Source organism: Phoca vitulina, unplaced genomic scaffold (assembly GCF_004348235.1).
Source record: "Phoca vitulina isolate PV1807 unplaced genomic scaffold, GSC_HSeal_1.0 scaffold56, whole genome shotgun sequence".
Taxonomy (NCBI): domain Eukaryota; kingdom Metazoa; phylum Chordata; class Mammalia; order Carnivora; family Phocidae; genus Phoca; species Phoca vitulina.
In genome coordinates this window covers 6513448-6534363 of record NW_022589759.1, presented here as the reverse complement: position 1 = coordinate 6534363, position 20916 = coordinate 6513448, and the positions used below count along the sequence as shown (strand labels likewise).

Below are 20916 nucleotides of genomic sequence, written 5' to 3'. Positions count from 1 at the left end.
GAGTTAGCCACTATTTCTTGGAAATTGGCCCCATGATTCCAAGTGGCTGACGTTGTAAGAAGCCTCTCAAAGATCTCTTCAGAAAACAGGGCAGTAAGTGGTCCGTGGTGAACGGTCACTGGTACACTCCTGAGATGGGGCAGGGAAAGAAATGAATCTGTGGATTTCTGAAGTTGGCGAATGCGTCCTGGGGCTTCACACAGAACATTTTCAGTCGGAGCAACATTCCCAGGATCAAAAAATGCTGTAACTCAATTTCGGAGTAGCGCTGATGTGCTCTGAGGGCTCTGTAGGGGACCCTCACGCTGGCTTGAATCACCACGAGGACACGTGTCAAAGGTGCACACGAAAAGTTTAAATAACATGGTTTCGTGAAACACAAGAATGGAAAAGAGCCGTCAACTAAGTACCGTGAGTCGGCATTTGACTATCTCCTCCAAGTGCTTAGAAGTTCACCAAGGGAGCCATTAAAAAACATCTTACTGGGAAACCGGGAGATCAGTTCCCAGTTCTCCCTCCCTTACAACAAACTTTCGGGGCCAGCGCTGTCTGATCCCGCCCGGCGGACGGGGACACCGAGGCTGGGCGTACTGCAGCGGTTTGCCCAAGGTAGTGAGCGGTGGGGGGACACCCGCGCAGCCTCGCTGACGATTTGAAATTCCGGCCGGTGAGCAGCCACCTCCAGGTGAGGATGAGCTTGTTCAGCGTACCTACAGCACCTGGGCGGAGTAGGCCTCCACCAACGCTACGCCGGCGCCCGCAACTCCTCGCTCTCCCTCGCCGGGGGCCTCGGGCAGCTCGCGCCCCCGCCCGCGGCCTCAGTTTCCTCCCCTGGCCGCGGAGGCGGGGTCCCGGGCGCGGACGAGGTGCCGGGGTGCGCGGCGCGGCGGGCGGGGCGGGGCGGCCTCGGGGCCGCGGGGGGCGGGCCGGGGCGCGGGGGGCGGCCCCCGCGAGTCACGTGGCGCGCGGCCGCGGCCGAAGCAGAAGTAGCAGCGCCCGCGTTGGAGGGCGCGCGCCGCAGGGAGTGCCCGGAGCCGGGACCCGCGGCGGGGGCACGGCCAGGTGAGTGGCCCGGCGGGGCGGGAATGCGCGCGGGCGCCCGGGGCGGGGGGAGGGGGCGCGGAGGACCCGCGCCCGGAGCGGGGGACGGCGCCGGGGCGCAGCGGGCGCCCGCAGGAGCGGGGCGCGCCGTCGGGGGCCCCCGCCCGCTGTGCCCGGGGCCGGGCGGTGGAGGCGGGGGTCGGGGCCTGGCCGCCGGTCACTTCCTCACCGGGAACGGCGCCACCTCGGCGATCCGTGCCCGCGGACGGCCCGGGATTTCAGTGGGAACCCGGGAGGGTCGCGCTGGCGTTGGCGTTCAAGGCTCCCGTGGCCGCGGGCTTCCGCGTGGGGTCTGGCGGTGCTTCCCGGCCGCGTCTGTGCTCAGGGCTCGCTGACTGCGGGCGGCCAGGCAGGCCCCCGGCACTTCCCTGTATCACACAGGTGGCTGCGGGTGGTGGGTGGCGGAGCGATACCACGGAAGGGGCAGCCCTCAGCCCGGAGAGACGGGGAGAGTTCGGGGGAGTCGGATTCCCGTTCCCACCCCACAGTTGTATGCATAATTATATGTGTTCGTCTGTGCGTTTTCCTGGTTATGGTTTGGAATCCCAACGAGGTCATTCCCCTTCCTCCCCCCGCATAGCGGAAGAATTTGAGGGAAAACTGTCTCCTTTAGACAAGGGCTGGCGCCTGGATTCTGGTGGAGAACGGGGAGGGGCTCTTCTAGCACCCTGATCTTAAGCCAGACTGAAAGAGTCTGGTGGGTTGAGGGGGGGTGACGTGGCACGAGGCAACAGGTGGCCTTGTTAATCAACTTAATTTGAATCTCAATTCCAGCTGTGTGACCCTGGGCACGTTGAAGAACCTCCGTGAGCCTCCGTTCCTTACCCTGGATCCTGGGGCTACTCAAGCCTACATTCCAGGGCTGTTGAGAATTGGGGCCTACCTATGGAAAGGGTGCCCTGGCTAGTTCTTGACCCTCTCTGGCTAAGGGCCATGCGTGGGGCTTGGCCATCATCCTTAGCCACAGTTCTGCAGGGAGGGGCCGATTTGGGGGCCCATGCCGGGCCCAGGCCGTTAGCCTGCTGCGAAAGTGTGTGTGCCTTGTGTATCCCAGTTCAGGGACAATACTCCCTGCAGGCTTCGTGGATGCAGAAACCGCCTAAAGCTGCTGCTGCTGCCTCCCCCAACCCAGGCCCCCACCCCCACCTCTATTGTCCCCTCCTACATGCCCCCCCACCTTGAGAGTGTAATGCTTCTCTAGAAAAGGCAAAGCGGGGACCCCATGAATAGCCCTTTTGCTGGGTGGAGTTAGTGAGAAATTGCTGATAAGAAAACTTCAGAACCTTTCTTAATTTAGAAAACAGTAAAAACACAAGAAAGAAAAGCTCATCCATATGTTACCACTTAAATTAATAAAAAGTCAAGACCTGGTCTCTCCCCTCCCCTCCTCTAAAAGTAACCACTTTCCCTAGATTTATACGCAGGCAGCCTTTTAAAAAACCTATTCTTTGATGCGTACTGGTTTGCCACTCTTTTTTCATCTATTTCGTGAATCTTTCTGGATTCCATTGCTTATAAATTTTCGTGCTGGTATCTGACAGCTGCGGAGCATTCTTTAGTGTGCATGTCCCGTGATTTCTTTAAGGGACCTCCCTCCCAGTTGTGTTCTTTTCTATTACAAATAATGCTTCTGGGAACATCTTTGTGTTTGTTCCTCACCTTGGTGATTGCTGATCAGAGCATATGCATGTTTCATGGTTTGACAGATGATCATAGGTTGCCCCCTAAAAAAAAAAAAAGCGGACTCATTCACATTCCTCCCTGCCCTGTATGACACCACCTCTTCCTCCAATAAAAATCCGTTGCTGCGGGGTGGGTGCGAGATGCAGCCGTACCCACCTTCCTCTGAGCTGTTGGAGGGGCGGCTACCTCTCAGGGATGTGACTGTGCAGAGTTTAACAGAGGATTGTTCGGTGGGATTTGATATGAACTCCTCTATGGGCCTAACGTGTGCAGAGAACACTGAAGAGAAGAAACCGTCCCTGCTTCCTGGTTCTGGGTCCTTGTAGCCCAGAAGTTTATTTTGAAAAGGACATGAAAAGTAGAAATGGCAAAACCTCTTATTAAATCTCAGACGCCATAAGTCATTTTGCAAAGTTACCCAGGGAGGATGAGAAACAGGACTAAAAAAGGGATTTCAAGGCCCTTTCTTTCATTTGTGCTTTTCTCTCTTTTCTTTTCTTTTCTTTCCTCTTCTTTTCTTTTCTTTCTTTTTCTTTCAGCAGAAGCAAAATGGAAATTGCCTCTGATAGCTAGTGGTTTCCCTTGGGGAGCCAGCCTTGGAGACTTCCTTGCCTTAGTTGCTGAAGCATCAAACTCTGGAAGCCTGAGTCGGGAGCTGGCTGGATTTTGTTGGTTGACTCCAAGGATCTCGTGGCCATGAGGACCTCTTTCCAGTTCTTGGCTAGAGGCAACAGGAGAGACTTGATGTTTATAGTTGGGCCAATCCATCGGGCTTCTGAGCTGGAAGTAACCAGAATCTGGGGAAGGATACGTCCAAGGCCTTCCCCGGGCCAGAGTCAGAAAGAAATGAAGATCCCAGTGCCTCCGGGCAGGCAGGTTTAATTGGGGGTGGAGGTGTTGTGACAGGGTATGTGTCCCCTATTTATGCCCTGCTGCCTAGAGCCCTGGGAGGGAACTCCAGGGGCACGTGGCTGGGGGGTGGTCAGCACAGTGAAGAGCTGCAGAGCTGGCACCAGGTGCAGATCCTGCTTCTGCCACTTCCCAGCTGTGTGACCTTGAACAAGGCCTTCAGCCTCTCTTGAGAGGGTTGGGAGGGCCAAACTAGTTACTTTCTGGCCAGATTCTGGTGCAGAATTCTGAGTTCCAGAAGGCAGGTGCTGACAGACTGGGGGCGTGGGATTCAGACCAAGGCTCTGATCCCGGTGCTGCCACGTTTCTGCGTGACCTTGATCGTGGAATTTCCCCTCTCAGGACTTGGTTTTTCGCCTCTGGTAGTTCTCATTGAGATAAATGAGGGTATAGCAGGTGCGGGCCCCTGGGGAAAGCCAACAAACTGCTAGTTCACCAGGATGAGACTGGCCATGGACGCCTTGTTCAACGGCTTGACCTGGATTACAGGGTGATGAGGCAGGAGGCTCATCTCGGAGTCTGTGGTGCAGCCTAGTAGTCCTGCAGCTTCCTGGGCTTTGGCTTAAGCCAGCTCTTCTGATTAGAACAGTGTTCCCTCCTGCTTCACCTTTTGGATTCAGATACCCTCTCCTCCCAGAAGCTTTCTCTGATCTAAGTAGGGGTTGAGCTGACAGGTCTGATTCCAGGTGGGCAGAGAGCAGGTGTAATTCATGGTTTTATCTCCAGATGCCTGTGGAGGTGCCTTTGGTGATGGGCAGGAGCTGGAGGGAGGAGGGGGCAAAGGGCAAGGCCTGGGCCTCTCCCCACTCCCCCTGATTTGCATACCAGTCCCCAGCTCAGTTCCTGGCACAGAGTTGACACTCAGCATGTTGAACAACTGGCTGATGACTATTACCTGAGGCCCTGCCAAGGGCTGGGGGCTGTACGTTGTAGCTTTCAGTCCTTCCAGCGCCCCTTGAGACTGGTATTATCCCCATTTCACAGATGAGGGAACCGAGGCCCTGATTTTGAGCAGCGTGGCAGGAGGCTGTCAGAAGGCAGACCCAGAGTGAGGGCCTGCGTGACCTGGGCTGAACACCTGCCTCTCTACAGAGTAACAGCTGTGGGCTCCTAATGCTGTGGCATTTGGGGGGCGGGGAGGAGGTGCACGGAACAACTGATGGGCAGTAGAAGCAGGAGCTAAATCTGGGGAGCACTGACTTTGCATCACTGTTCTAAGGGCCCCAAGATACACTATCTGGTTTAATCCTTCCAAGAACCTTGGAGATTCTTGGAAGGAGGGATCGCCCTTTAGGAGTGTGGAAATAAGGCTTGGGCGTGGGGGAGGGTCTAGAACGTCTTCCACTGGACTCCCCTCTGCAGAGCCAGGGCTCAGGCCACGACCGCAGCCGGCTGGTCAGAGGGGTTGACGGGATTTTCATCTTGTTCCACAAGTGTCCTCTAGCTCCTGGTCACTACTGGGCTGTAGGGGGCTGGGGCAGAAGCAGGAGACCAGGTGGGCGATGAGAACAATCCAGCTGTGAGATCCTGGGAGGAGCCATCGAGCCGGGAGGATGGGTTGCATTTGCTCATGGTTTGGATGTGGGTGTGAGTACGTCCAGACAAGGATGGCTGTCGGATTTGGGGCCTGGCGTCTCTCTGACTGTGTGTGGGTATGAGTGGTGTTCCAGAACGCCTACTGTGCGCTGAGCAGAACGCGGGGTGCCCCTCGCCATCCCAACAGCACCGTTAGAGAAATGATGCGACTGAGGCTTGTGGAGGTCATACAGCCTACCCAGGGCCACACACCAGGCCTCGACCCTGGGGCAGCTGGGCCCTGACCTTTTCTGTCATTTTGGCTTCGTTTCCGTGCAGAGGTCTCCGTAGACACATTCTGAAGTGGCTTAATATTATTTTTTTCTGTTCCCAACTTCACTTAGGAAGTAAGGGGATGCTGAGGAAAATCTAGGCAGAATAGAAAAGGATGCTGGGGGTGGGGAGTGGGGCCAGCCTGGGCTGCTTTGGCTGTTTAAATATTCTAAGCATGGAAGTGTGTGGGGAGGGTAGGGGTCACTGCCAGGCTGGGGTGATTTGGTTATTCAAAGCCAGGATAACAGTTCAGTCACTGAGGTGAGGGGCCTCCTCCCCCACGTCCACTTCTATTTAAACCTCTGTGTCCTGCATGGGTGGTCTGAGTGGTCCACGATTCCCTGCCACCAGAGCCGCCTCCTGAAACTCATCCCGATGGGCATGAGACAGGATTTGGGCTGTTAACTAATCCCCTCCCCCACCCAGTTAACAAAAACCAATTCACTCCTTTATTCTGCCCTTCCAGCGTCCTCTTCCCTCACTCCTGCCACCCCCTATCCTGCCGACAATGACCGCCCCAGTCAGCGTGGACACCCTTCCTGAATACGAGAAGAGTCAGATCAAGAGAGCGCTGGAGCTGGGCACAGTGATGACGGTGTTCAGCTTCCGCAAGTCCACCCCGGAGCGGAGGACCGTCCAGGTGATCATGGAGACGCGCCAGGTGGCCTGGAGCAAGACAGCCGACAAGATCGAGGGCTTCTGTGAGTACCCTGGAGCTCCGGCCCGTGCACCTCTCCCCTTCCCGCCTTCGCTTATTGGCTCGATACCTTATCTTCTTCTGGAAATGCAAGTGTGGCCATTCTGTCTGGGTCTCCAGTGGGGTTTAGAGTAGGTGGGGGAAGTTCGGCCCGAAACGCCCTGGTGAAGCAACAGAGGCCCGCGTGGGCCAACTTGGAAGTGACATGAGGTGGCTCACCTGGGCTGGCAGGGGTGTGCGCCCTGCCTGACGTCATCGGGGATCCTTTAGTTTCTGCTGCTGGTCAAGCTCTCTGCCCTCCTAATGGCTAAATGACGGAGCTGCAGAAACTCCAGGCTTGCTAGCCAAATGCCTGTTTTGTTTTACCATGAACCACAGAACCAGAGGCCTTTACTTTTGCTCCGTGTGGACAGAGCACGTCACTGAGGATTCTGGAGCTTTTAAATGAAGCTCTGGTCCTGGGGGTGGTGTTTTCTTTCCCCACCCACCTTAGATTGGGCAATTGGCTCAGTTCCTAAAGTTTCTAAGACTGTTTTTAACAAACGGAGTAAGGAGGCTTAAGCAATTTTCAGTTGCAGACTTGCTTTAATTTGCATTTTTTTAAATGGACTCCTTTTTTAAAAAGTCAGCATAATTGAAAAATTAAAATATACACTGGGAAAAAAAAATCAAACAGTTCATTAATACATGTATCTCCTCCCCAGCCCCACCTTGTGCCCCGGGGCGAGCTCGTTACCAAGCTCTTCTGGCTTCCAGAGTATTCTGTGCTTGTGTCATGTGCAAGTCGTGTTTTTTGCACGAATGGGTCCCTACTAAAATTTCTACACCTTGATTTGTTTTTTTAAAGATTTTATTTATTAATTCATGAGAGACAGAGAGAGAGAGAGGCAGAGGGAGAAGCAGGCTCCCCAAGGAGCAGGGAGCCCATTGCGGGACTCGATCCCAGGACCCCAGGATCATGACCTGAGCTGAAGGCAGATACTTAACCATCTGAGCCACCCAGGCGCCCCTTGATTTGTTTTTCTAATGATTATTTGGAGGAGGGTTCTGATCCGCACATGGGTCTGCCTGATTCTTTAACGGCCACGTAGCATCTGGCTGTGGTTCAAGGTCTGAGCCCCAGAGATGGACATTGGGGTTATTTCGGGTCTTTTGCTATTAGCTACTGCAGCTCTACTTCTATTCTTCCTTTTTTTTTTTTTTAAAGATTTTATTTATTTATTTGACAGAGAGAGACACAGCGAGAGAGGGCACACAAGTAGGGGGAGTGGGAGAAGGAGAAGCAGGCTTCCCGCTGAGCAGAGAGCCCGATGTGGGGCTCGATCCCAGGACCCTGGGACCATGACCTGAGCCGAAGGCAGACGCTTAACGACTGAGCCACTCAGGCGCCCCTTTCCTTTTTTTTTTAATAATAGCTCTATCGAGATAGAATTCACATACCCTACCCCCCACTGAAAATGAACAATTTGGTGGTTTTTAGTGTATTCACAGGTCTGTGCAAACAACCACCACCTCCATCAGTTTTAGAACTTTTCATCACCTCAGCAGGAAACCCTGTCCCTGATAGCCCTCACCCTCCTCCCCTGCCCTAAGCAACCATGAGTCTCCTTTCTGTCTCTGTAGATTGCCCTGTTCTGGACATTTCCTGTAAATGGGATTCTGTAACATGAGGCCTTTTGTGTCTGGCTTCACTCACTTAGCGTGATGTTCCTGAGGTCCATCCATGTCGTAGTGCGTGTTGGTACGTCATTCCTTTGTGCGGTTGAATAATATTCCATTGTGTGGATTTTCCACAATTTGTTTATTTGCTCATTGATGGACATTTGGGTTGTTTCTACTTTTTGGCAACTGTGAATCATGCTGCTGTGGGCATTCATGTACAAGTCTTTGTGTGGGTGTATATTTTCATTTCTCTTGGGCGTATGCTTGGGAGTATAATTGCTGGGTCATATGGTAACTCTGTTTAATTATTTTAGGAACTGCCAGACTATTTTCAAGGTGGTTACAGCATTTTACATTCCCACCAGCAGTGTGTGTGGGTTATCCTTGCATGCTTTTATTCTTCTAACGTGGGCACACCTGAAGGACAGCTTCCTATAAGTGTTATTTCTGAGTCAAAAGGCGGTTTGGCAGCATCCCCCCAAAAGCCCGTGAGGTACCTGTTCCCAAACTTGAATCCATGCTGCAGTGGGATTCCAAACTTGGCCATTCACAGGTGGACTCTGCTAGCTTGGCATAGTTCTTCATTTGACTTCTTTCTTTTTTTAAAGATTTTATTTATTTATTTGACACAGAGAGAGAGACAGCTAGAGAGGGAACACAAGCAGGGGGAGTGGGAGAGGGAGAAGCAGGCTCCCGGCTGAGCAGGGAGCCCGATGTGGGGCTCGATCCCAGGACCCTGGGATCATGATCTGAGCCGAAGGCAGACACTTAACGACTGAGCCACCCAGGCGCCCCTTCATTTGATTTCTTATCATGAGTCAGATTAAATAGCTTTCCAAAAGGTTTCTTCTGGCTTTGGAGCCAAGCAGGTCTCAGGTGGTACAGAGCCAGAAGCCCTGCTTTGAAAATGCCCATGTGAGTGAGAAGCCAACTTTCCTCCCAATTTTGCTTGCATTTGGCTACACTTGATCTCCCAAGTGGCCCAGATACTTGTTGGAGCTGAGGTGGGGTTGGGGGCCTGCTGGGTGTGGAAGGGGTACAAATGGTAAAGGCAGGGGTGCCATACTGAGAGTGGGCAGTGGGTCACAAGCCTGACTGACAATCAGAAATACCTGGGGGACTTTTAAAAACACAAGCTCCTGGAAACTTCTCCTGAAGCTCATTCTAAGGGGCATGAGATGGGATTTTGTCTCCTGAAATCCATGTCCTGTAGTTCTCCCCCTTCGGTTAATTAAATGCAATTTTGCCCTCTCCCTGGAGAGTTTGAAGGTGACTGTCATTCACTAGGTAGTTTGGGACTCCGTATTTTAATCAGCTCCCCAGTGGTCCTGGTAATTAGCTAGGTTTGGCATATGGTGCTCTTGAGACTTCCACCCATCCTGCCATCCCTCCTTCCTTCCGTAGTTGAGCATCCGCGCTGCCAGGCACTGTCCTAGGTACTGAAGACACGGCAGTAATCAGCTTCAAATCCTCATGGAGCCGACATTGTTGCGTTAGGTACGAGCAGCATGGGGTTTGACTTGGAGCACTGTTTGAGGAGCTTTGCTGTGTGGGCATGGGCAAGTTACATCTGCTTTCTGAGATTTAATTCTCTCATCTCTAGAAAGGGAATAATACTGGTGTCCGCACTGCAGGGTTATGGTTGGGAGTGAATATATGAGTTAATATGTTAGAGGGGTTCAACATGGTGCATGGCATGGGCTAGGCACTCACCCATTGGGAACCCCTGCTGTATTTTTGCCATTGTTGTTGCTAACGAGTGGTGTCCAGCTTGTCCAGGGTGGCAAAGTCTTGCTCAGGTGTTTGGACTTTTTCTGGAGGGCAGCAGGGATCCAAGGAAGGGTTTTCAGAAGAGGGATGACATCACATTTGCATTTTGGAACATGCTCTGGCAGTCCTGTGTGAGATGGATGTGTTCCTGGTAAAGAGACAGAAAAAGCCAGTTCTGGGGTAAAGAGCTTAGTAATGGTGCTCCCTGACCCCTCAGAGAGCAAGCCTTCAGGTCCTTGATAGGGACTCTCAGGGATGCATTTCCAGCTCACTGTTGTAAGGGTGATGTCCTGAGGGGGACCCCAGGACATGGTGTTCCTTCAGGGCTGTAAGTTAGTAGGACCATGCAGGTTACTGGGATGCCTGCCAGCTTGCACGAGGGAGCACGGGCAGGTGGTTTTGGAGTCCTCGGCAAGTGATGTGTGACTTGTGGACAGGTATCCCACACACACCGGCTGCCCATGCAGGCTTGGGTGACGGTAGACACACATAGGTCCTGCTGTCTAAAGCAGGGAGTGGTTCTCCACCGGGGCGATCCCGCTGCAGCCCACTGGGAGCATGCAGCAATGCCTGGAGATACTTTTGTTGTCATCATTGGGGATGGGGTGTGCTCCCGGCATCTAGTGGATCAAGGCCAGGGATGCTGTTAAACATCTTACAATGCCCAGAACAGCCCGTACCACAAATAATAATCTAGTACAAAGTGTCAGTGGTGCTGAGGTTGAGAAACGCTGGTTTCAAGTCACGTGTTGCTTTGCTTAGAGCCATAAAATGTCAGTGGGTTTAATAGGATCTCTCTTTGGACCCTGTCGTGATGGAGCACTGTCATGTGTTCAGCCCATATTTGCTGTCCTATTGGGTGCTGAACTGCTGTGCAAGAGGAGGAAGGGTGGAGCCCCTGCCCCTGGTGGGGAACAGACCCAGCAACCAGCCGTTGCAGGGTTGTGTGATCAGTACCACAGTGAGGGTCTGGGCTCGGTACCATGTGAGGAAGGACGGTTCTTACCCATCTGGCTGTGAGAGGGATGGTAGGGAATGGGGGAGGCCTCCTCGAGGAGGAGCTTGTTGGGTGGTAAGTTGAAGGAGAGGCTACCAGGTGGCCTGCAGGCTGGCTGTCTTGAAGTGGGATCAGCAGGTGCCATTGAATATGAGTGAGTAAGTTTGTGGGTCAGAGATTTGGGCAGGGTTCAGCTGGGTGATTTTACCCTTTGTGGCCTGGACTCAGGTCATTTAGTGGTACTCAACTGGTGTGTCCCTTGGTCCGGAAGGTTCCAGAATCTTCGCTTCCACATCTGGTGCCTTGGTGGTGATGGGTGACTGAGTGCCTACTGCCTGCTAGTCCCAGAGTAGTTGGACTTAACACGGTGCTTGGCATCCCCCCGGCGGGTGTGTTCCAAGAGTCCTCAGCAGAAGCTGCAGGGCTTCTTATGGCTTAACCTCAGAAGTCCCAGAATGTCCCTTGTACCAGCTCAGGTCACCAAGGCCAACTCGGGTTCAAGAAATGGGGAATCTCCTCTGTGAGGAGAAGCCTGCATGTGCAGGGTGGGAAGGAGCTGGGAGTGGCTGGCCACCGTGAGAGCACCTGGACCCCGGATCCAGACTTGCAGCTCAGATCCCCACTCCGCCACCTAGTGAGTGTGTGAACTGAGGCACTCCATGCCTCAGTTTCCCTATCAAAGTGAGATAATTGCTCCTATCCAATATGAATTAGATGAATTTTAGACAAAAATTAAGTGGATTTTTTGTACTTTTTTTTAATATGTGGGAGATACTACATAATTGGAATGTAATACAATAAAAGAAAAAGGGGAAAAGACACTGGTGGGGAGTCCCAAGGCCTGGCTTCTAATGAAGACTGTGGATCTTAAGCCACTCACCTCTTGGCTGTCAGTTTCCCTCTTGCTTTCCAAGGGGGATGGTAAGATGGTGACTGGGATTCCTTCCAGCCCTGGCCTCCTGAAGAGCCTCTGAATATAGGGAGGGAGCTCATGGGACAGCCGGGAAATGCTGTGTGTGTGGTTTTTCTTTCCTTCCAGGGGCACCAGCTGAGTCTCCAGTAGAAAGGAGCCCACTTGGGGCCCTTGCTGGGTTAAACCTTTAGGGTCCTCCTGCATCTTCTGCATTTGGGAGGCCTGGAATGTGTCTCGGGAGCTGACGTGTCGCCCCTGGTTTGTGGAGTCCGAACAGGGTTGGTGCGGCAATGAGCTGCCTTTGAGGGTGTGGACTGTGGCCGTTTCGACTGAGTAGGCTTGTATCCCGAAGTTTTCAGTTGCACTTACGCATGTTTTCTCCATCTGCTTATTTTTGCCAAGTTGTGGCTGCCCATGAATTGAGGAATTCTCAAAAATAGGAGCTGTCCCGTTGCCCTGGTGTGGGGTTCTTGGCTTGTCCCCCTGATGATGACGAGAGCTGCCTCTAACGAGTGCTCTCTGTGTACCTCTCGGTGTGGAAGCACATCACACACACCAGCTCGTCAGCTGCTCACAGTGAACCTGGGAAGCAGGCATCCTCCCTGCACTATTGAAGAGGACACGGAGTCCTGGGGAGTCTAAGAGATGCGCCCAAGGCCACACAGCCACGACCAGGCACAACTATAATTTGTACCCGTTCTGTCTGCCTTCAGAGTCCCACCTCCTGGTGCTCTTAGCTGTTTCAGTTCCGTGCGTGGTGGAGAAGCACCCTGCTGGGGACCCAGGAACAGCAGCTCCGCTCAGACTGCGTTGTTGACAACGGGAGGGAAATGCATCCATTCCTTCTGTGCGCACAGGACACGCTCTGCGGGGTGCTGGAGATGCCGGGAGGGGGGGACTCTCGACGTGCCCTGGTGAGCAGGGAGACAGGCGTGCCAGGGGGCTGTACGGTGTGGACAGGTGCTGACAGCCAGGGCCGGTGAAAGGGTGGCGGTTCTGTTTCTCCGCTAATTCTGAAATCCATCCTGGGGCTTCATAGCCATTAAAAAAAATGAATATTTTTGAAAGTTGTTATCTTATCAGAATGTTTTCAAAACAATGGAGAAGTGGCTGTTTTTCCACTGGCATCCTCCATCTAAGAAGAAATCCACATTCTTTCAGACATCCCGTCAGAGATAAGATTGAGCCAACATCCTCAGTATCTATAAACTTACTTATTTGTTGATTTAGATGTGCAGTTATGGTACATGATAGCACAGAGTCCAGAGCCCAGGTGCCTGGGGTCCAATCCCAGCCCTGCCACTTAGTTGGAGTGTGATCTTGGGCCACTCGTCATCTCTTTGTGTCTCCATTTCCACATCTGTAAAAGGACTAATGAAAGAGCCAATTGCACGAGACTTTTGAGAACATTAAATGAATACATGGGAAACGCTTGCTACGTTGCTGAACACTCTGGAGGCAGATGCTCGAGTATTAGCTGCTCTTGTCATCCTTGTCATGATTATTGTCATTGTCCTCATCGAACATAAAGGCAAGTGGTATTGTAGAAAGGATGAGATCAATGTTAGAACTTCCACTTACATAGTGATTTTCCTTCCTGGTTCCCTTCTGGGGTATACTCCATGATAGAGACTGCTGGTATGAAAAATAGAATTGACCTTTTCATTTATTTTTTTAAAAGATTTCATTTATTTATTAGAGAGCGCATGTGCGGGGTGGGGGAGGATGTGGAGGAGCAGAAGGAGAGGGACAAGCAGACTCTGTGTTGAGCGCAGAGCCTGATGCAGGGCTCTATCTAACAACACTGAGATCATGACCTGAGTGGAAATCAGGAGTTGGACACTTAACTGACTGAACCACCCAGGTGCCCCAACCTTTTTATTCTTGTTATTGGTTCAGACCTGCTTGTATGCTGGATGGTTGAGGAATTGGTTTCTGTGGTTGTTCAAGGGTTTTCTGTCCTGGATCATGATCATTTGATGTTCTTAGAATTGGTTCCTTTGTTGATTTAGCAAATGCTCAAAGAGGACTGAGTGTGTGTCGGGTGTTACACTGGTCACTGGGGATGAAGTGGTGAGCGGGACAGTGGAGATCCATAAAGGAGCCTCTAGTGCCTATAGTTTCATGGGAAAGAAAAAGCCAAACTAATCATTCCATCATTTTGGATTGTGATGGATGCTAGGAAGGAAAGAAACAGGGCACTGGGACAGAGTGACCAGTGAAGAACACTGTTTGTAGGGCAGGTCTCAGAGAAGCCTCTCTGTGGAGGTGACATTTGAGCTGAGACTTAGTGGGTGAGAAGGAGGGAGCCAGGGGAAGCTCTGTGGGGAGAGCATTCCAGGCAGAGGGCATGGCAGCAAAGCTTCTATGTTAGTCAGGGACAAAGTGCAGTGACAAATGATTTCTTCATATAGTACAAGTTTCTCACCCAAGTCATGAAACAGTGGGTGCGATTGAGGGGTGAGGCTCTGCTGCCTGGCAGCACCGTGATCCCCTAAGACTTCTGAGGCCACCTCAGGATCCTCTGTGTCCAGCCAGCATGCAGAGGAAGAGGAAGAATGGAAGATGCCTTAGAGGGTTTTATGGGCCAGGCCTGCAAGGTGGAAGGTGCCCAACTTCCGCAGACCAGAACTTGGCATGTGACCAGCTGCAAAGGATCCTGGGAAATGTGGCCAACCTGTGTGCCATTAAGAATGGGAAATGGGTTTGGAGGGCATCTTGCAGGCTCTTCCATGGCCCCTAGTTTCGGAGGGGGCAGAGGTGGCTGTAGCAACCCCACGGATGCCTAGAGGACAGAATGATTGTAGGGGCTTGCTTGGGGGGTGGGTTCTTGTAGGAATCCAAGAAAATGAACAGCCTTACCCTGTAAGTGGCCTTCGTGGGAAGGGGAGGTGGTGGCACTGAGGACTCACCATCCTGTCGGTGGCAAGAGCCCCTGGTGGTGACTTCTCTCCATGGACTGGTCTCCCTTACGTGTCCTGGTAGCCATGGCTGGATTCCCCAGCAAAGCCTTTCTCCAGCTTGACTCCCTGTGCGGCCCCTTCCGGGAAGCCTGAGGTGTCCCCGCCCCCCCAGGGATGGGCTCCTGAGGGAGGCCTGTGATTGGCCGGGTCTTTTCGAGCCAGTGCACAGAGATTGGCTCTTTTGAGGCCATTGTCCTCTCTTGGGTGTGGGCAGGGTAGGTGACCTCTCCTGTTGGAGAGTGTAGTCTGGCAGCTTCAGGACTTATGGGCCGGGGGGGGGGGTGTCCCTGTGATGGGTTGAATTGTGACCTCCCCCCAGATTCATACTTCAAAGCCCTAACCCCCTGGTACCTCAGCATGTGACCTTATTTGGCAGTAGGATCTTTGCAGAGGTACTCATTAAGGTCATGCTGGCGTCAGGTGGGTCCCCAGTCCAATATGACCGTGTCCTTAAAAGGAGACGAGACACACAGAGAAGGCCCAGTGACGAGGGACGCGGGGCTGGGAGTGGTGCATCTCCAGGCCGAGGCACACCACCGGTGCCAGAAGGTGGGGGAGAGGCACGGAACAGATTGACCCTCTCAGCCGCCAGCGGGAACCAACCCTGCCAACACCTGGTCTTGGGCTTCCAGCCTCCAGGGCTGTGAGACAGTGAACTGCTGCTGTTGAAGCTACCCGGTCTGTGGTATTTTGTTATGGTGGCCCTAGCAAACGAAGACACTCCCCTTTAAAAGGGGCCTAAGGGGCGGCGGGCTGAGCATGACCAGAGGTGTCCATCTGCCTGCAGATATGATGGGCAAGTTGGAGTTTGTTGTAAAATAATTTAGGGGCCTTTGCTTTATTTCAAGGGTCCTCTTGCTTCCTAGCCACGCTGGTCTTGACCTGGGCCATGAGGACTGCGTAGGTTTGACTCCTGACTCTCTAGCTTTTTAGCTGTGTGACCTTGGGCACGAGACTTAACTCTCTGTGCCTCTGTTTGCTCATCTACAAAATGGGAAGGGTGGGAGTGCCTGCCTTCCAGGGTTGTTAGGAGGCTCAGATGCGCGCCTGTGGGTCGATCACTGAGGCACCTGGGAAGCCCGCTGTAAGGTTTGCTCTTGTTCTTACGGCTCATGCTCCTTTCCTGTCTCTTGGAAGTACATCCCATGAATTCTCTCCTCCAAGCAACCACGCCTCCCCTTTGAAGGACCCTGTGCACGTCAAGTGAGTTGTAGTCGGTCCACTTTGGTGCTCCCACATCTCTTATGGATGTCTAGGGAGGGAGCTGTTAAAAGCGATCTCTTGGTGAATCCTTTTAGAAACTCGTCCCCACCGCCCACCATCCAGTGGATCTTAGAAATGAGCATGCATTTTTCACACATCAGGGTAGCAGAGTGACATGTCTTGGGTTGTCTTGGAAGAGACCTAAGTGCCGTGCAGTTTGAGGCTGAAGCCAGAAATCCTGGTGTCGGCGTTTCCTGCCCTCTGGCAGGGCCTGACCTGGAGCCAGACGCTCAGTGGTCCTTCCTGCCCAGACTGTGAGCTCCGGGCGGCAGGGTCCCGTCTGTCCTGCTGACCAGACCAGCGAGGAATCCCCAGCTCTCCGCCTGTGCCTGGCCCACAGCGGGTGCCTCCCGATACGTGTCTGGTGGACGGATCCGGGCAAGGACCTAGATGCCCCTTTTGGCCTCCGCCCGCCTTTTTCTCCCCCCAGAGACGGTAGGATCTGGGGTTAAGATAGGGCATCCCTATGGCAACTTCCTTTTTAGCCCTTACACACAGCAGTTCCAGTCTCGGCCCTGTGCTTACTGGCTGCATGACCCTGAGCGATTCATGCCTCTTTGTGCCTCTGTTTTCTCGTGCGAGAGATGGGATGATGGCGGAACTTTCCGGCACGATCCTTGGGAAGATGACATTTGTAAATGTGTGTAACATGCCTGGTGTGGACCTGAAGGGGGAGGGGGTCTCATGCTCAAGCTGCCCTGGTGGCTTGTCAGCACCTGCATTGGTGTGTTCTGGAAGCGTTCTCGGGGCCGTGTGGGGCCCATACACAGTGGTCACCACCTCTTGCTGTTTTGGGCACTTTTAGGGTTAAGGTCCCCTGGATTCCAGCCTTGGGTAGGCAAGCAGCTCTGGCCCTGGCCTTTCTCCTTGGAGGCTGGGGAGGCCCACACTCGGGGAGGAGGAGTGTCCACAGGTCAGTGGTGATGTTTTGGAAACAGAATCAGAGACCATGCCATTTGAGAGCAGAGGGGCCCTTCCCACTCTCCCAGCACGGCTGGAGGAAGCTTTCACCTGCCCCGAGTTGTACTGGCAGCCAAGGGTGAGTGTGTGAAGGAGAGGAAGAAGAACCTGGAGACTGGAAAAGTTCGGGTCCGCACAGCATGATAGAGACCGGGAGAGGAGACCCTGCGGGGCACCTGGTCGGGGGCGGGATGCCAGCCTCAGGGCTGGGGTTCTGCGGGATGTTATTGGCAGGTGTACCCTCCCCGTCATGCCCGGACCATCCAGGCCGCTCCTGGCCTGCTGCCGGCCTCTGCTGGTTGGCCTGGGGCCTGGCTGGAGGAGGACCCGAGTCCCGGGAGAGCTGAGAAGGGCCCCAGCTGGGGTGGCCGAGCATGAACGTTATGCCAGTTTCCTGCTGGAGACCACTCCGAGCTGATCTCCTCTGACCTCCTTGTGCTTGCCCTGATTAAAATAACTCCGATTTTGTTCTCCTCGAAGCAGTTACCTGTCTTCATGAGCGGAGAGGTCTTTAACTACAACTGGGTGAGGGTAACAGCCCCTTCCCCCGACCCAGAGCCCCTCTCCCCGAAGGCAAGTGTGTGAGCACTTGGTCTACACCCTTCCGGATTTTTTTTTTTTTTTTGGGGAGAAATAGATACCTTTTTATAAAAGGCTGTCCTTTTACAATATTCTGGTGTCATGCCTTTTCCATTTTGTGCTCTATTGTGACCATTTCTTACTATAAGCTGTTCTCTTAAGGCCTGGCTGCCTGGGTTCAGATCTTGGCGCTGCCACTTACAATGTTGGTGACCATGACAAGTTAGTTAGCTTCTCGTTGTACCCATCTATAAAGTGGGGTCAGAGTAGTGCCTCCCTTAGGGGATTCTCACGGACATTAGCTGAGCAAATTAGGTTGCACACTTTGAGATAATGCCTCACAAGTATCCCAGAGCCCCCAGGAAGGGTCAGCTGCTCTTGCTATGATGAAGGTGGCAGTGATTTCTGTGTACTCTGTGGTAAGCAGAATAAAGCCCCCCTTCCCCACCCCAAGACATCCCCATTGTAATCTCTAGAATCTGTGCCTACGTTATCCTATAGGGCAAAAGGCTCTCTACAGATGTGATTAAGTTAAGAATCTTGAGATGGGGAGATTATTCTGGATTATCTGGGTGGTCCCGATGTAATCACAATGGTCCTTGTGAGTGAAAGACAGAGCGGGGAGGGTCAGAGTTGGAAGAGGAGATGTGATGACAGACCAGAGGTCACGGAGGTTAAATTAGTGGCTTTGAAGGTGGAAGGGGTCCATGAACCAGCTGCAGGCCACCTCCAGAAGCCAGAAGAGGCACGGGAACGGATTCCCCCGTAGAGCCCTCCCAACACCTTGATTTTAGCCCAGAGAGACCCATACCTGACTTCTGACCTGCACAAGTGTAAGATCATAAATGTGTGTTGTCCTAAGTCACTGAGTTTGTGGTGATCTGTTATAGCAGCCATGAATATACCCTTCTCTCCAACTTAGACAAATCATATTTGCTTTGGGTCATTGTTTTTAGTAAATAAACATTAGGGCACCTGGATGGCTCAGTCGGTTAAGCGCCTGCCTTTGGCTCAGGTCATGATCCCAGGGTCCTGGGATTGAGTCCCATGTCAGGCTCCCTGCTCAGTGGGGAGCCTGCTTCTCCCTCTGCCTGCTCTTCTCCCTGCTTGTGCTCTCTCTCTCAAATAAATAAAATCTTAAAAAAAAAAAAAAAAAAAAAGATTATACATATAGTTAAGTGCTCACATATACCCCTTCCTCCCTAGGGAAACCAGGATGCTGCTTTGATAATTATTCTGATGCATATTTTTTACATTTCAAAAAAATTTAATCTTTAATTAGCATATAATCTGTTAGTTGTGAGGTATCCACATTGTTATCAGTGGCTTTATTTTAACTGCTCTTTGGTTTCACCCAGTGAGTGTCTCCTGATGGGACACCTGTCCTCATGACGATGGTTATTTTGGTTTCCTGTGGTGGAAATCTTTCCAAGTACATACCTTCTGTTTGGTTTTAAATGGCTATAACCTTTCCACCTTATCTTTTTATTTGTATTTGTTTAGTCAGTTTTCTCTTTCTGGATATCATGAAGCTTACTATTTCGCTATGTCAGATATTGATCCTGGGAGTATTTTTAGTGCTAACCCTTAGGCACGTCCCTGGTCATTTCATAGGATAAATGTTGAGAAGAATTGGTGGGAGCAAGGGAAGGCTGTGTCATGGGCTCTGGGCACAGTGTTCCGTGGTCCGCAGGAAGGCCACGCTGATTTGCATGCTCATCCACCACCCTTGCTAGCATCCGGGTTTCTGTGAACTTGGATGTTGAGGGAAATCTAGTCGTGTCTGAGGTTGACAGTTAGGATATGGTTCCATTTATTCTAATTGCTCAGCTCATGTGTGTGTCAGGCCATCTTCTGGGAGGAGTTGGATGTCCTGTTCCTTTCTTGAGAAGAAGGCTTTGAAGGACCTTCCATGTTGGAATTGGCTACAAATGTACGTAACTCTAGAGAGTTGCCAACCAGAGCTAGGTCTGCCAGGAAGAGGCTGGATTCTGATTCCCTTATCTCTACTTCTAGCACCAGGGACTCCGTAAATGTGTGCTATTGAGCTACTACTTTCTTTTTCTTTTCTTTTCTTTTTTTTTTAAAGGGGGAATCTACTTTCCATTTCTATAGATTTGCCTTCTCTGGACGTTTCATAGAAATGGAGTCATAGTGGGTAGCTTTTTGCATCTGACTTCTTTCATTTAACATAACATTGATGTTTGTCCACGTTTTGGCGTGGATCAGTACATCATTCCTTTCTGTGGCTGAGCACTGTTTCATCGTTAGGACAGACCACATCTTGTTTATCCATTTCATCCCTTGATGGACCTTTGGGTTGTTGCCCCTTTCTGGCTGTCATGAGTAATGCTGCTGTGAACCTCTGTGGGCAGATTTTCGTGGAAATAGGTTTTCGTTCTTTAGGTATATACCTAAGAGTGGACTCGCTGGGTCACTTGTAACTCTGTGTTTGCTTGTTTGAGGAGTGGCCAGGCCGTCCTGCACGGTGGCTGCCCCGTTTTACATTCCCCAGAGCAGCGCGGGAGGGCTCCCATTTGCCTGCATCTTTGCCGACACTTGGTATTGTCTGTGTTTTAGGATAGCCATCCTAGTGGGGGTGAAGTCCTAGCTCTTTGTGTTTCTGATTTGCATTGCCCTGATGGCTCTTGTTCTCTGTTAAACAGAGCTCCTCATGCTCTTTGGGTGATGCAGTGTTTTCCCATCGAACACTTTCTGTGGCAGTGGCACTTTCCGGGGTGGCCGTGCCAGCTGCGTGCTTACCTTGGGGGTAAGCCTAACGAGGAGCACATGGGTCTGGACGCTGATCACCGGGCATGTGATTCCTGGCCTGAGTCTAGAACTATACATTTTAACCCTTACTTCTGTGTTTGGGGGGACAAAAGGACCATTTGATGAAGGTGATAGCCCATCAAAGTTTCCTTCGTAAACATTCAAGATCACCCGGAAGCTGTGGGTGAGGTGTGGCATAGATTTTCCCTCATTTCAAGGTTCGATGCCTTGGCCTGGGGTGTCCTCTTCCCTCCACACTTCCTGACTGCCTACGTGAGCCTCCACCTGCTGTTCGGCCACCAGCCGTCCCCTAAGGGGGAACGGAATCGGGAGGTGCGATGCCACAGTAATTCCTGCATTTATTGAGCACGTGCCTCGAGCCACCATTGTGCCGAGCCCTGCACGCACACGGTATCCGTGTGATCATGTGTACAGACGTGCCCGTATGGTGTGCAGTCATCACAGGAAGCCTGTGAGCTAGGCCTCTGTGCCGGTGAGTTAGGTGAGCTTGGGTGACTGGCCCACGGTCATCAAGCTTTTTGGAGGAACTATGTCAGGCCAGTTTTCCCCTTCACCAGCTGCTATAAAACCTTCAGGTTGAGAGATTGAAAAGCCAAGGCACAGACTGGGAGAAAATGTTTGCAAAACACGTGGCTGATAAAGGACTTGTTTCCAAAATATATAAAGAACTCCTCCCACCCCCTCCCACCCACCTCTCCATTCTGAAGCCAAACTGGGCTACTTCTAGACCAGTGCTGTGAACACCGGTGCCAGGCCTCTGTCTGTAGAGTTTAAATTC

At 52.2% G+C, this 20916-nt stretch overlaps 1 protein-coding gene across 5 annotated transcripts in view; it reads left to right on the top strand.

The window, feature by feature from the left end:
- PLCG2 (phospholipase C gamma 2) overlaps positions 1–20916 on the top strand; it is a 151057-nt gene that overhangs the window by 10055 nt on the left and 120086 nt on the right. The window contains exons 2-3 of one of the 5 annotated variants that reach the window (XM_032389740.1): positions 3327–3656; positions 6008–6242. In XM_032389740.1, the coding sequence (XP_032245631.1) occupies positions 6050–6242 (193 nt within the window). In that variant the 5' untranslated portion in view covers positions 3327–3656; positions 6008–6049. Of the gene's footprint in view, positions 1–976; positions 1063–3323; positions 3692–6007; positions 6243–20916 lie in introns of those variants that run through there. The other 4 variants (XM_032389742.1, XM_032389741.1, XM_032389739.1 and 1 more) reach the window with 4 other exon arrangements.